At 40.6% G+C, this 14,720-nt stretch overlaps 1 protein-coding gene across 14 annotated transcripts in view; it reads left to right on the forward strand.

Moving 5' to 3' along the window:
* cacna1g (calcium channel, voltage-dependent, T type, alpha 1G subunit) overlaps window positions 1-14,720 on the forward strand; it is a 291,002-nt gene that overhangs the window by 211,006 nt on the left and 65,276 nt on the right. For all 14 annotated transcript variants that reach the window (XM_054766574.1, XM_054766569.1, XM_054766571.1 and 11 more), the window contains 5 exons: window positions 3,633-3,720; window positions 5,477-5,655; window positions 6,247-6,567; window positions 8,095-8,274; window positions 8,711-8,811. In XM_054766574.1, the coding sequence (XP_054622549.1) occupies window positions 3,633-3,720; window positions 5,477-5,655; window positions 6,247-6,567; window positions 8,095-8,274; window positions 8,711-8,811 (869 nt within the window). The remainder of the gene's footprint in view (window positions 1-3,632; window positions 3,721-5,476; window positions 5,656-6,246; window positions 6,568-8,094; window positions 8,275-8,710; window positions 8,812-14,720) is intronic.

Below are 14,720 nucleotides of genomic sequence, written 5' to 3' on the forward strand. Positions count from 1 at the left end.
TATAGAGCAGCTACACATGATAACACACAGAAAGCTTTGTAGATCTTCCGGACTCTGCACCTCTTCCTGCAGTGTTTCCTTAGGTTTCCTGCCTCCCGCCCCAACTGTGTAATTTACTCTACCCCCGGCACTCCTCCAGGTGCTCCTCCCGCCGAGCCCACTTCGCTGTGATTGGTCACATTCCAAAGCGTTCCCGAGGACGTCCGAACAGCTGCCAAACCTTACTTACGATTACTTACACAAAATAAACATAGTTAGGACAGTGATAAATTGCTCGACGAGCTAACACAGTGAAAAGAGCGAAGCAGAGCAAGGGTGCTGGGCATGCCAATACAGAAAACTCTTAGTAGTTGTTTTTCGTTTATATTATAACTATTGAATTCAGACTTTATGCCTTTATATAATGACAAATGAGCACAAAATAGCATAAAGACGACTGACACTGTTTGAGTGGAGATCTGCTTGGTAAATAAAGTAGTGTACAATTTAAATGTTGCCAGTCATAAATAAAACACAAATAGCTGACAGCTATTTAATGATGATATTTATTTGTATTATCTTATTCTGTTAATTTTGTTATCTTGAGCTAAAAAATAATGGACAGTTTATTTCCCATGTGTTCGTATTACTCCGAAACATGCATCAAATTAAATTCAGGTTTGTGTCAAATAGTCCAAAAAAAGTTTCATACAAATAAAGGCTAAAAAAAAACAAGCTCCCCAAACGTTTATTTTTTAATAATTACCCATTTGCCAAGGGCCCCTGGAATTGTCTAACTGGGCCGATCTCACTCATGAATGATCGGTATCGGAAGCTGCAGCATACAACCCTGATCGGAGCATCCGTAGTGGAAATGTTTATGTTTCTCTGTGTTGGTGATAAAAGATACCAGACAATACATGAAACATTATATCAATGTCAAATTACCCAGCTGGATGAAAATCTGAACTGTGCATTAATAAAGCCCATGCAATGTTCCAATGCATCCGCCTGTCTGACCAGAGAGACCGTGTGAACGAGTCAGTTTTCCGCTATAATCGCAAATATATTAAGAAGGTCTAGCATCACGGCGGAGACCAGGGATCTTGTGCTCAAAAAGGTTGGTGACCACTGCTGTAGTCTGCAAGACTCAACGACCACTGATTAAAAAGTTTAGGGAATTTCTTTTAAAAACTGCACCATTTATGCTCACAAAGTATGACCTCTCACAACATTAAACTGATCATGCATACAAAACCAATTCAGTTAAATGGGATTGCTACTTTTCGCCTGGGAAATGTTGGCATTCAATATTATTACTTATAGCTGCAAATTTCTTTGATGTCCTATCTACAAGGAGATATGCGGAAACTGCATTATTTTTACATAGTTTGGATAATACAGCTTTAACGAGTAGAATATGAGCAAGCATTCCACTGAGTACAGGCTTGTTTTCACTCATCTAAAGCAGGGTACATATTTCTTCTTAACATTTTCTTTTTTAAATGTGGGAGAACCCAAACAGGCAAAAAAAAAAGGAACATCACATACTGTACGTTGTTATTGACCACTCTCTGCGAGGTTGCGGTTTCTGTGTAACAGAGCCACTCGACCCACCTGTCCTTTCTGACTGGTCACTTTAAGGTCAGAGCTAATCCGAAGCAGAGTAGGCCGGGTCTTCATGGCGGCAATATTTGGCTGAAAATCGAGGATCGAGATGTCAGAGTTGAGAAACAGACATATGTTTAAAATATGAGCTTACTGAACAGCTTGGGAGTAACTTTGATGGTTTACGGACTTGCTACGAGGAAAATAGGAGGATGACCCGCCATACTCTGCCTCGGCTCGGCTCTGACGTGGAGACAGGAGGCATTTAAAGTGACCGCTCAAAAAGGAGAGGGGGTTGCAGAGCCGCTTAAGTAATGCCCACCCCCAGAGTGCCAAAACTCAGCATTGGCGAACTTGTGGAAGGTACAGAGACACACCGTGAGCATGCAGAGAGTTGTCTTTATGTGCTTTGATCATAGTTTTCATGCACATGGATATTGGCACTGTATTGACGCCACATATACTGTCCTATACTATAATAAAGTATGTTACTGACGCAGTACCAAGACTGACCTGTGAGAAGCAGCAAAATGCTGCAGGGTACATAGACTGCCGGAAAACAAGAAGAAGAAACTCGGCTAGTTAATTAATTGGTCCTCACACCACAAAATATGTCATCTTTAACAGGCATCAGATTATTGTGCCTTTGCTGACTTTAGTCTGAAAGGGGTAATCAGGCTCAAAGTCAGCCTGATTATTTGTAGGTGAGTATCCACTGTAGTCATTGTAGTGACCCACTGGGTCTATGAAAAGACAGCTGTCAGACTTTTTAAAGCATCAACATTGTTCGTCTAAAATCTCAACAGACAGTTAGGTAGGGCAAACAGAGATATCCACTTTATTGGACCTTTATTGGACAATAACCTCCTCCAGTCGGGATTTTAAAATGGTAATCTGGGTCGGGATTTATTCTTCCGCTACACTCTGGCCTGTGGTTATTTGTAAGTACTGCCCTCTTTCATGGTCTTTGACAGCAGAGACTTTATGTCATTGTCTCGTTTACCTGCCAATCATTACACGTAGTAGCTTTACATCTCGCTGCTTTACATATCGTATCGGCTTTAGCATCAGTCACATAAATGGAATTTATTGTTAAGATGGTCTGTCTTTAAGGTACAACACAAAGTGACAAATCGCTTTTACAAACTGCCCTATAAAAACAACTAACTTCAGCCAACCAAACCCGACTAACCTCTCCATGCCAATGCCAATTGATAACTTCCACAAAGAACAGCTCAATTTTTATCTGCATGCTGTGGTAACTAGATGCAGAAATTTGAGAGCCTTTGCAACCACAGAAGGATTCCAAGTACACTTCACGTGATTATGCCACTGGTCTATTAGCACCCTTTACCTAATTTTCTCACACTCCACCAGTCTGGGGAAATCAGGAAATCGATGTAAGGCACACAGGGGGATTTTAATGCAAAAGAACATGTAAATGAGCACTTCATTTCCTTACAAAACACATAGTCTCACACTTTGGAAGATTTGGAGTCATTTGCTCTAAAAAATGTATATACTGTATTGTGGAGAGGTACTATGGTTTGTCTGCTTATTCACTCTGCTACCACACAGGTAAAATTGTCTTAAACGAAGGCAGTTTAGAAAATGAGACATTTATTCATTGGCTGTTCTAACAAAGGTTAAGGTGTGTTGCAACCACAATTACACTTTTTGGCAGCAGTCAAACAAAAATGACCCCCCATGCATGTTACTGTCATTGTGTATCGGTGTGTTTATTTGTTGTTTTTTTTCTTTCGGTGAACTCCCTTTATTATCTTTGCATGACTAAACTGTGTTGATGAAGAAACTTCGTCTTTCTCTCGCTATTTTTTAACCTTTGAGCTCTGGGATCTGGTAGACTGCACCTGTTCACATAGTCCTGTTGCCTCTAGTGACTGATTCCGAGATCACGTCTGACACATTGCTGACTGAGACAATGCTCAGCAGGGATCTGCACTAAGAGGCAACGTCCAACCATGCACTTTCTGACTAATTTCACATTTTAAATGTTTTTTGTTTCTGTGTATTTTTGCGTGAAGGGTGATGCCTCTAAATCAGGTTCCGAAATCGATTCCTTTGCACGGAGTATGGAGGATGTTAACAGCAGAGATTTATCAGCCTCTGCAGGTAAGCCATGCAATTGAGCACGTAGAAGTTGACTTTATTGTTATTCTTATTTTCTGTTCTAGGCAGTGATAGTACAGATCAAAGGCAATAGCTGCTAGTCTTACGCTCAAGACTGCATAAACCAGAAATTACTTTTTTTGCAAGTCTCAAGCAAGTCTCGAGTCCTTAATCTCAAGTCTCGAGTCAAGTCTCAAGTAAAAACGTGCAAGTCCAAGTCAAACAAGACAGGTCGAGTCAGTCCAAAGTCATAGGCTTGAAATTTTCGAGTCCTTCATAAGCACTGTGTAGTGTCTCCCAAATAAAATGTCACTTTAACGATCTATCGAACAATGTATTAAATTTGACAAATACAATGAATGCATTTGTTTTTAAATAAAATAATACAAGTGTGACAAGACTTAGTCGCATGAAAAGAGTGCTGATATAGCATTTTGGATTTAGTCAGTGCACACATTCGTTGTTTCTTAAACCTAATTGGACGTTAATAGATGCAATTAATGATAAAGATCAAGATATGTTGTCTTGCTGGAAATTATATCACGATTAAGTTAGTTGAAGACTTCAACACACTCACTGAGAATGTCAAATATTTAGTCATCGGGCTCAAGTCTGAGTCATGTCCCGAGTCAATGATGTCAAAGTGCAAGTCGAGTTGCAAGTCTCTGATGATATTTCAAGTCGAGTCCAAATTCATCAAATTTGGGACTCGAGTCCACACCTGTAGCATAAACTAAGATTAAGTTAAAATCTTTGAGGAATCGAGGCTTACACGATGGCAATGTGAGACTGAGTCAAGAAGAAGGTCACGGGAGGTTGAGACCAAGACAATGCCAAGACTAAGTTAAGGCTTGCATGGTAATCCCATAAATAAATAAGGTGTTAATTCACAAGCAAATTATACAGTCATGACTGTGGTGAAGAATAAATCCAAAGTCCTCCATTTCGGAGTCCAAGACAATACAATTCAGTTCTGAGAGGAGAACCCCCAAGGTGGTTTTGCCCCTCATCTCAAGTATAACAACATACAGCTAGAACTCGTCTTGAGCCATCTAACTGCTGGCTTGTCCCCTTGTTATTTTTTGTGTAGATCGCTGCAATATCCCAGTTAAACAATAAACATGAACGCTTTTGTTAGATCAGAATAATAGGTCAAAGTCATATTAAGGGAAAGAATAGCCTGCGGAACATACCCTGCACCTGCTGTTATCGGTCATGGCTTACAAGTCAACTCAGTGGGCACGTGTGCGGCTTTCCCCTTGCACGACATCAAACCAACAGAAGCCTCATCCATAATTTCACAACCAACGGCTCCCTTTGCCTCTAATTACTGCTTTTGCAGACGGAAAAGCCCAGCAGGAATAGCCCAGTATGGAGTGCAACTCCCACTTGCACTGTATCATCTCCCTTTGGAACCTTCACATGGTTTGGATAATACGGCTAACCAAGCCAGAATAGCCGAATACACATCTTCTAGGCTTTTGCATTATTAAAGTTGCATTACCTCCACATGTCACGTATTTGTGAGGCTGCCAAACATAATAATCTCTCCCACACATCCCTTAAGATGAATATGCCACTGAAATATTCATTGGGCTCAATATCAGTAGCTTTCACTTTTCAAATGAACTGCTACATAACCGAGGGTGTACCTAAGTCACATGACTCAGCTTGCTGAAATCGAACATGTCTATTACATTTTGGCATCTCACTTGTGCAAAATTTCCATTTATTTTATTCATCCCTCTTTTTCTAATAGTGCCTGTAAATGGTCATGTGGATTTAAAGACCAGCCTGACTCCTCCACTAATTACCCACACAGCAGCCACCCCTATGCCAATACCTAAGTTGCCAGTTGGGGGTGACCCCATCCTGGGCTGTGAGTCCCGCAGAAGCAGCAGTGTCTCCATAGACCCAGGCTCTTATGACAAGTCAATGGTTAGTATCTCTCTTCTCATTAGTATCACCAGTCTTGATAAAGTAGGGATAAAATACATTTGCCACAACTTTTCAAGCCACAAATTCCACTGGAATAACATTGGTTAAAAATTTGGACGTCACAGTTTTGCATTCTTTCTTCAGCATGACATTTTGAAGAAGTACGTATGGCCTTACAATGATGTGACTGGAAGCTGCTAACGTCTATTCATTCATTTGTATATATTTACATCATTGCTTTGATGGTATTTTGTTTGGCTGATTCAGGACAGGTCCAGACCGACCTGTTAACATAAGAGAAAGCTAACACAAGAGGAAGGTCTAACTTTGATGGTGATGAATGTCATCTCAGCTTGACAGTTTCGTCTGTATTTGAAAAAACTGACGATTGACTGGTTCGTTGATTGATGGATTAACGCAGGCTTCAGAGAACAAGCCTAAATTTCCACATCTGCTTTTGTGTGTTAGTCAAACCACCAATCTAGCCCCACCAAACCCTGCCCAGCTTTGTTTAGTTACGTGACAGATTTACACAGCTTAATTGCACAGTTTCATTTTGGGTTGATAACATTCTTTTTTTTTAACCAAAAGATGCCCCATTATGGCCCTTGGAGCACTGGTAGTGGCAGGAATAGCCGCAGATCCAGCTGGAACAGCCTAGGTCATGCACCGTCCCTCAAACGCCAGGAGCGCCAATCAGGGGAACGGAAGTCGCTGCTATCAGAAGAGGGAGGCTCCAGCTCGGAAGAAGGTGAGGACGGAGGAGAGGGAGGAGGCGGGCTGGAGGAGGATGACGCTTCCTTGGCCAGGACCGACTCCATGTCACAGTCTCAGAAAGGGCCCCGTCATCGGAGGATGGAGTCAATAGAGACTCGGCGCTCCATGGATTTACCCCCTGATGCTCTACTGCAGGTAGATCATTTCAGTTCACAACATCACATCATACTGGAATTGGAATCTCCTAAATATCATATCATTTGGTTATTATTAAAATGGGAACTCGCTTAACGTCCACCCCGGTTAGCGTGTTTTTCAATTTACGTTGAAAATCTTAGCTGACAATGCGGCATGTGTCTTGTCGTGTTATTAATACACTGAGTGAGTCCAACTGTGTTTTTAAAGTATTTTTATCACAAGTCCTTAGCTTCTAACAAAAACGTTAGCTTGCTAACAAAATAGCAACCGTAGCCGACAGTCAGCTACGTAGCCGGTCTATGATGTCATCCGTGGTTGACTCTAAAAATGTTAACACAAGCATGTTTTTGTAGTTTTACATGCATAAAACAATTCTAAATGCATATAAATGATGAATGAACAGGATAAATGGGCATTTAAGGTTACTTTTACCTTCAGTGAAGATGTGATTCATGTTCCCAAAGACACAATGTGGCAGAGAGACACAACACGGACACCATCTTCTTGTTTTGTCATAAGTTATTCCTTCAATTCAACAGTGATGTTCACCTTCTTTATCAAAATGCTGGCACGTTTCTTTGGCTGCATTTTGGGTTGGAAACACGATTTAATTCAACAAATAACTAAGGCAAAGCAGGAAGGTGGTGTCAGTGTGGAGTCACATCAAGAATCACGTCTTCAGTGAAGGTAAAAGTCACCTTAAATGTTCATTTATTCCTTTCAGTCACCATTTATATGTATTTATATGCATTTGGAATTGTTTTCTGCATATCAAACTGTAATTGTAAAACTATAAAAATGTGTTTTGTGTTAACATTATTGGCTTCCTGGAACTGATTAATTGGATTTACATAATTTGTTATTGGAAACATTTATTTGGTTTGCGTCGGACCTTCTGGAACGCAATAACTTGCGATATCATTTTGTTTTTTCTACAAAGTTCTCATGAGAAGAACAAATGTTTAAGTGAGAAATGGCAAAATGACTGTAAAAAGTTGTATTAGACAATCAAACAATATATACAATATGTGTGTTAAAAAAATACAGGAAAATACATCTTACATTATTTTGCCAATTTGCTTCAAAATGTCCAAGATTGGGCTGCACGGTGGTCGAGTGGTTAGCATGTTGGCCAACACAGTAACAGCCTGGAGATCGGGAAGATGGGTTTGATTGTCCCCTGGACATTTCTGTGTGGAGTTTGCATGTTCTCCCCGTGTGTGTGTGGGTTTTCTCCGGGTACTCCGGTTTCCTCCCACATCCAAGAACATGCAGGTTAGCTTAATTGGCGACTCTAAATTGTCCATAGGTATGAATGTGAGTATGAATGGTTGTTAGCCTATATGTGCCCTGCGATTGGCTGGCGGCCAGTCCAGGGTGTACCCCTTCTGTCGCCCGAAGTCAGCTGGGATAGGCTCCAGCGACCCTAAAGAGGAGAAGCGGTATAGAAAATGGATGGATGGATGTCCAAGATTCGTTATGTTTTGGGGTTTAACTGTAATTGCTGTTCCTGATCCCACACAGGTACCCTACCTGTATCGCTCAGCCAGCATGTACAGCTCCAGACCGCCTTTACCGGTGACATTTCGGCTTGCAGAGCATAGCGACTGCAATGGGAAGGGCACTCCCTCACTGGTGGGCCCTACACAGGTTTCTTTGGAGGAGAATACTGAAGACGATAATGCAGAGGAGGAGGCCAATCTGGTTTGTTTCTGTGCATGTGTGCAAATGGGACTTCTTTTTTCTCTCGTAGTATTTTATCGAACAAGCCCAATGAGTCAAGCATATACTGCAGAGTGCCAGATTACCACACAGACATTTGCAAGCAAATAGGAATAGAAACCCTACTGAATTGAGCTGCCCGTACTTCAAATATACATTGAAAGCTAAGCTTGGGTACTGCCATCAAGTACTCAAATATGTACAGTATCTACTGTACCATATAAGGCATATATAGTCATTTTATTCAGCATATAACCTGATGTAAAAATGTGGTATGTGCTGTATGATCAAACTGTGTAGTGCACAAATGGTATTGTTTGCACATATCAGTACCAGGCCCCTTTTGCTTGGTGTTCTTGGACTTACTTCAAATGTAATCATGAAATGTTAATAATGAAAGCACTGTGTTTTCCTAAAGGGACGTATTGCCAGATTGTTTCACTGGCTGGAGAGGAAACAACCCGAATGGTGTCGACAGAGAGACACCTGGTCGCTCTACCTCTTCTCTCCAGAGTCAAGGTAAAACCCCACTAGTTTCAACTCGTATACAATATTTTGCTTGCAGTTAAACTGAATGTGTGCTGTTTTGAAAAGGAAAACATGTTTGCACAGCTTATGAATGCAAGTAAAGGGGCACAACTCAGCCCTCCACTTGACAAGAAGCGGATTTCACGTCTGACTGACATCCCATGCTTTTGGTTTCAATGAGAGCACAGCATCATTTTCTATTCCCTTCCAAATTTTTACTTCAGAAGCTTCTTTTATCCGTAGGTTTCTGCCGTGTCAGGCGTGAGTAAGCAGGAGCAAAGGGAGTTTCTCTTTCAAAGTGCTGCGTGTTATCTCAGTCACGTGCAGAATCCGTTGCACTCTCCCACTCTCTGCTCCGCATCCTCTTTCTTCACGCCTCCTCCCCTCCTGGGGCGTTAATCCGTTTCGAGCCTCTATGTGTTTAGGGGCGTTGGGTTTGCTGGTTGCAACAAGTAACACAATGTCCCCTGGTGCTAACACAGCATCATAACAATCTGATTTAAAGGTATGTGGTCATTTCAACAGCTTCATAATCATTTGGATCACTCACGGATTTGTAATTAGTACAAAAGTACCTCTGGCAACCCTAGATTACCTACTTAAAGGGACTGTTCGCAACTGTTACGCGGCTGCCTCGAGGGCGGTAACTCTCGACCATGCTTCAATCATTATATCGCGCCCTCTTCCTGCTCCTACAACTTCAGCCACGCCCCACGTAACACACGCACGCGCATTAGTTATGTTTGTTGTCAGCTAATGATAGCGATTTGGCCAAGTTTAGCTACCACCGGAATGTATAGCTACACAATGACGCCAAATAGTTGCTTGCTTCTCTGTGTGAAATCCTTTGTTTATCACAGTTAATTGGTTCCAGACTCGACCGTTATAAGTGTATTTCTGTGAAGTAGGATTCTTTATTTCTAAATTGAATATATTTGTAGTTAGAGCATAGAAAACCTGTTTACTACCTTTTAAATATGTTTTTTAACATTATTATAACTCTGTAGATATGAACTAGCACTCCTATAGTCCCCTTCACACTCGTGTTACCCAATATAGTAGACATAATAAGAGTAAATAAGCCATCTAAGACTAAATAAGACTCATGCTCGTGTGTGTTGGTATCAGTGTGGTCGCTAGGGGAGCTGAGAGTAGCGGGCAGACAGTAAGTGACGTTGGGGGTTCAGAGTTGTGCTGTAGCTTGGTATTGGTTATGGCCGCAAGAGTAGTCAGTGTTTTTATTCTGGATTTTTATTAGGGATTATTGTGCCTGTTGTGAGACAATCCAAACCTGCAATAAAAGCCTGTTGTTCCGGCGATCAAGTCTGGTGTGTGTGTTTTACCGAACATTACAGTATCATTACTGACACCTAGTAACTAGTGCAGAATACCACATTTAGAGCATCTTTGAATGCGTCTTCTGAATATCTTAGTTTATTTAACCATTTTTATGCTTGAAAATAATTAATTTAGGCAAAAAAATGCATATCATTTGCTTTAATATGCATACTTTTTGAGTAACAATAGGCCGTATTCAAGCACAAAACAGCATGATTTATGAATTAGTATATTTTTGAAAAACCGTGATAGAGTAAAGCCTCAAAATTTTAACCGTGACGTGGCGGAAGTACATACAGTGCATACAGTAAATATAGTTGCCCCGACTCTATATACTTCAGCCGTGAGTAACAGCCATGAGCATCAGTCATCTTCAATCAATTGAAGTGCCCGTCAATTTTTATGCAGTTTAATTAGAAATTGTGAAAAATAGAAACATTTTTTGTTAAACCTGTTCTTTTTAACCACTATTGGTAACATATGTTAACCCGTCATAGTGTTGTTATAGTTTTTGGTTGCAAACAGCTCCCTCTAGTTGTCACAAATTTTTAGTTGACGATGTGTCTATTTTGTTTTACTTTGTTTTTTATTTAACTTTATAAGCTTCTTCCCTTGTCTTTGCAGACCTGCCGACAGGTACATATTTTGCATCATAGGCAAAGTATGCTAATACGATACCAATACCAGCCAATATGATACCGTTGGGTTTTATCTGAAGCTAACATTGTTTTCAGCAAAATTTTAAATTAAAGGACTTATGTTAAGAAACTGTAACAACACAATACACAATTAATATGCAAATTATCTAGTGCATACAATGTTGTTAATTAAATAATACTTAATACTTCTGGTCACGAGTACTAGTCTATGCTGTTGTGATCAGAGGTTTATATACACTCAATGGGCTTGGCTGTCACACAATTTTGCATTTAAAACTGACTTGAAACACTTTTTCCAGGGTGAAATAATTATACAACATTTTTCAAAACTGGGCGCACAAGTTAGAATTTGTTGGATGTTCTGCCATGTACACAGGGTCAAAATTATACCAACAGCCTGATTATACATACAATCTTGGCCAGACGATTTTTGTAGCCATCAGCAAGCTTGTGGCATAATTCTGGCTGGGTATTTGATCACTCTTCTTGACAGAATTGGTCGAGTTTCTTTAATATGATTGGTTTTGTGGCACGTAACAGGCTTTTCAGAATGGTCCACAAATGGTCGATAGGATTGAAATTGGGACATTGGGAAAGCCATTCCAGAAGCTTATTGTTAGCCTTGTTTACACATTCCAAAACCAGTTTTGATTTGTATTCGGGAACAGTGTCCTGTTGGAACACAAATTCAGTCTTACTGTTGATTTGAGGTGAATTTGAAAAATTTGGACGTCTTCATCGCATCCATTTGCAGTGCACCAGAACCACTGGCAGCAAAACAGCCCCAGAACAAGATGCTACAACCACCATTCTTGATAGTTGCTACAGTGTTGTTAGGTTTGCAAGCCTCACTTTGACTCCTCCAAACATACTTCTTTTCATTGTGGCCCAAAGGCTCAATCTTCGTTTTGTCTGACCATAGAACTTTTGTCCGGAAAGCATGTGGCTTGTCCATGCGGGCAGCTGCAAATTTCAGTCAAGCTTGAAAGTGTCGATTTCGGAACAGGGGCTGTGGTTTGTGGAAATGGATCTGCAGCACTTTGTAAAAGACACGTCCCTCCACAAAGCTTTCTGAGAAATGGTAATGCAATTCTTATGTAACGGAAAAGGTGTACATATTTGGGCTACTGGTATTTAGTGGTTCCTATACTTTAGCAGACTTTGACACAGCTGTCTGGCGAGAGGCTTTTGTGATTGACAAGCAACCAGTCCAGGATGGAATCTGCCCTTTTGTTATCTGTTATCTGGGATAGGCTCCAACTTCTCCTGCATTCTTGAACAGGATAGACAGTGTCACAAATTGATCACTTCTTATGCTGTAAGTAAAGAGGATAGCAAGCTGTGGCAGGCTTCAAGGTTTGGCGAGGGCACAGGCTCTGCATGGCGCCTATTCTGCCCTTAAACCACCGCTGTTGTCCATCTGTGCTCACAATCGCATAAAGAAACCCCAGCATAGTAGGATGGTGGAGTCCAGCAGCTTTCCTCACATACACAGGATCACCTCAACTTGCTTATATGCTTGCTGTGCAATGGATTAGTACTGCAGGGATAGTTGTTCATGTAAGTGCAGGAGTGGTCCCCGATATACACTAGACTTTGATGTGTGCTGCATAATTAGGTTGGGAAGAATGGTGGTCCATCAACAATAGGATAAAAGATGACATGGTCACTGATGTAGTGCATGATTAGAACATTATATGGACTAGACTGAACTCAATGAAGCCAGTTAATTGAACAGCAAATAAGAAGCTGTTGGCAAGAATAGAACTGACAGACCGTAGGGTGGGCGCGTTGCAATTGCAGTAAATCGGAGGAAAAAGTGGTGTGTGACATTTACATTTATACACAATTTAGCATAAAATTGATTTATCTCCACTGTAGCGCTGAAGAAATGATTAGCTGTTCTCAACATATGTCATCGATGTCACCGAATGCAATTTACATCTGCGCAAAAGCGTCTGGGCACTCTTATTATTGACATCATTTTTCACATCCCCCAAAATGCATCGCCAGTGAGAGAAGGTCTCCAGAATGTCATTGTTGTCGGCAGAAAAGGCAAAAATGGAGGCAAAACTTACTGCTCCTATGTCAGTGTCACTTTCAATTCATTTTCTTTTATTAGAAGTAATCTTAAAATCCACTGGTTCTTCCAACTGTAAGTAAAATATGTGAATTATTAAGTGACACAGCTGCCGTGCAGATAGCAAAGTGGCATTAGGCTATCTTGTTTGTATGCTGTATGAATAATGATCTGAAGACGCAGACACTCACACGAGCTTAGCAGCTTGACACGAGTGTGTCTCTATTGCCAAATAAAGCCACAAATCCAGCTCAAAGCCTTGCAGTGCTGTACTTCGATATGCACTTATAGTACAGCAGTATCAAAGCTGATTTATTAGCAGTTTAATCTCCAATAGGGTTCCTATTGTTTGGAACGAAAAGAAGAGTTCCTTTTCATGTACAAGCATAATTAATGACTCTCCAGTCTACAATGGTTCATTAAAGGGTTATGGTATAGTAGTTTAGACTCAAGCACTCCTGAATTCAATGAGATCTTTTATTACTTCTAAATTATGCAGTGTGCATACAAGTAAATCTCTCTTAGCAATGTATACAATGATTTCAGGTGTTGCATAGAAATAACGCCAAGTTGATTTACACCCTTTTTTAATACACCTTCATTATATAGAGGAATGTGCCTTGCAAGGTGAATACGATATGAACTTTAAACATGTACTATACAGTATAAGACATCTATAGACGGGTGTGATTCATCTTTTTGCAAGAAAATCCAGTACCGTAAATTCCGGTGTATAAGTTGCATTGGTGTATAAGCCTCATCCAATAAATTTAGAGGAAAAAACAGATTTGTACATATATAAGCCGCGCCGATGTGTCCACGTCATAAAATGGCATATTGTGGCACGCATGAGTCCGTGAGGACCAGGCAGCTCTTTGTTTGACAGGAGCCAATCATGAGATAAGAAAAAACTTGCAAACAAGCTTGTCGACCCATTGGAAATTGCAGGAGGTCCTTACTCAATATAACAGTCTGACTCACGGTGTGACTGACTCACAAAGAACTCTAAACTCATCACAGAGCAACTTAACACTCAAAAGGTATACCTAATAAATATACAAACATGTACCAATACAAAACCATTATTTTAAAGTTTTGCATTTCGTCTGCAAAGCATTTAATTGGTGGAAAAGCAGCATAGAAAATGGATGGATGGTGCTGCAATGCTGCCTCTGTCCAGAGGGAGCCAGAGGAGCCCACCACCCAGAGCCAGGAGAGAGCTGATGTCATTGCAATGCCCCAATGAATGCGTTGCTCAGACACAGTGCATTGTGGGAAAAAAAAGAGTTAAACTCATATTGGTACATGTTTGTATAGTTATCAGGTATACCTTTTTGGCGCTAAGTTGCTTTGTGATACGTTTCGTGTTCTTAGTAAGATGACATCGTGAGTCAGACCGTTATATTGTTATACTGTTATATATAATGACCTCCTGCGATGAGTGCACTGATAGCTTGTGATTAGTTCCTGCCAAAGGAGCTACCGTTTCCTCACTGACTGTGGCGCAGTCCCTCTTTCGCACTCCGTTTTAAACCCTTTCTTAAGTTTAGAATACAGTAAATAAATTGGAGGCTGACTAGTGAGCTTGCTAGCTTGCTAATAGTTAAAGCTATGGCCATCTCTTGTGTCCCTGCAGTGATTAGCCTGCGCATTACATTTGAGCAATGTGGTGTAAACAGAGAATAATAGCCGTAGAAAGGTGCCTACAGGGGTGTTATTTCATGTCTACAGGGCTGTAATGATGGTAAAGATTGTATTTAGAAAGTTATAAACAGGTCTTCTATGCTATAACGATGAAAATGTTTCATTCATTAATATTGAAT

The sequence above is a fragment of the Dunckerocampus dactyliophorus genome, chromosome 2, assembly GCF_027744805.1.
Source record: "Dunckerocampus dactyliophorus isolate RoL2022-P2 chromosome 2, RoL_Ddac_1.1, whole genome shotgun sequence".
NCBI classification, from domain to species: Eukaryota; Metazoa; Chordata; class Actinopteri; order Syngnathiformes; family Syngnathidae; genus Dunckerocampus; species Dunckerocampus dactyliophorus.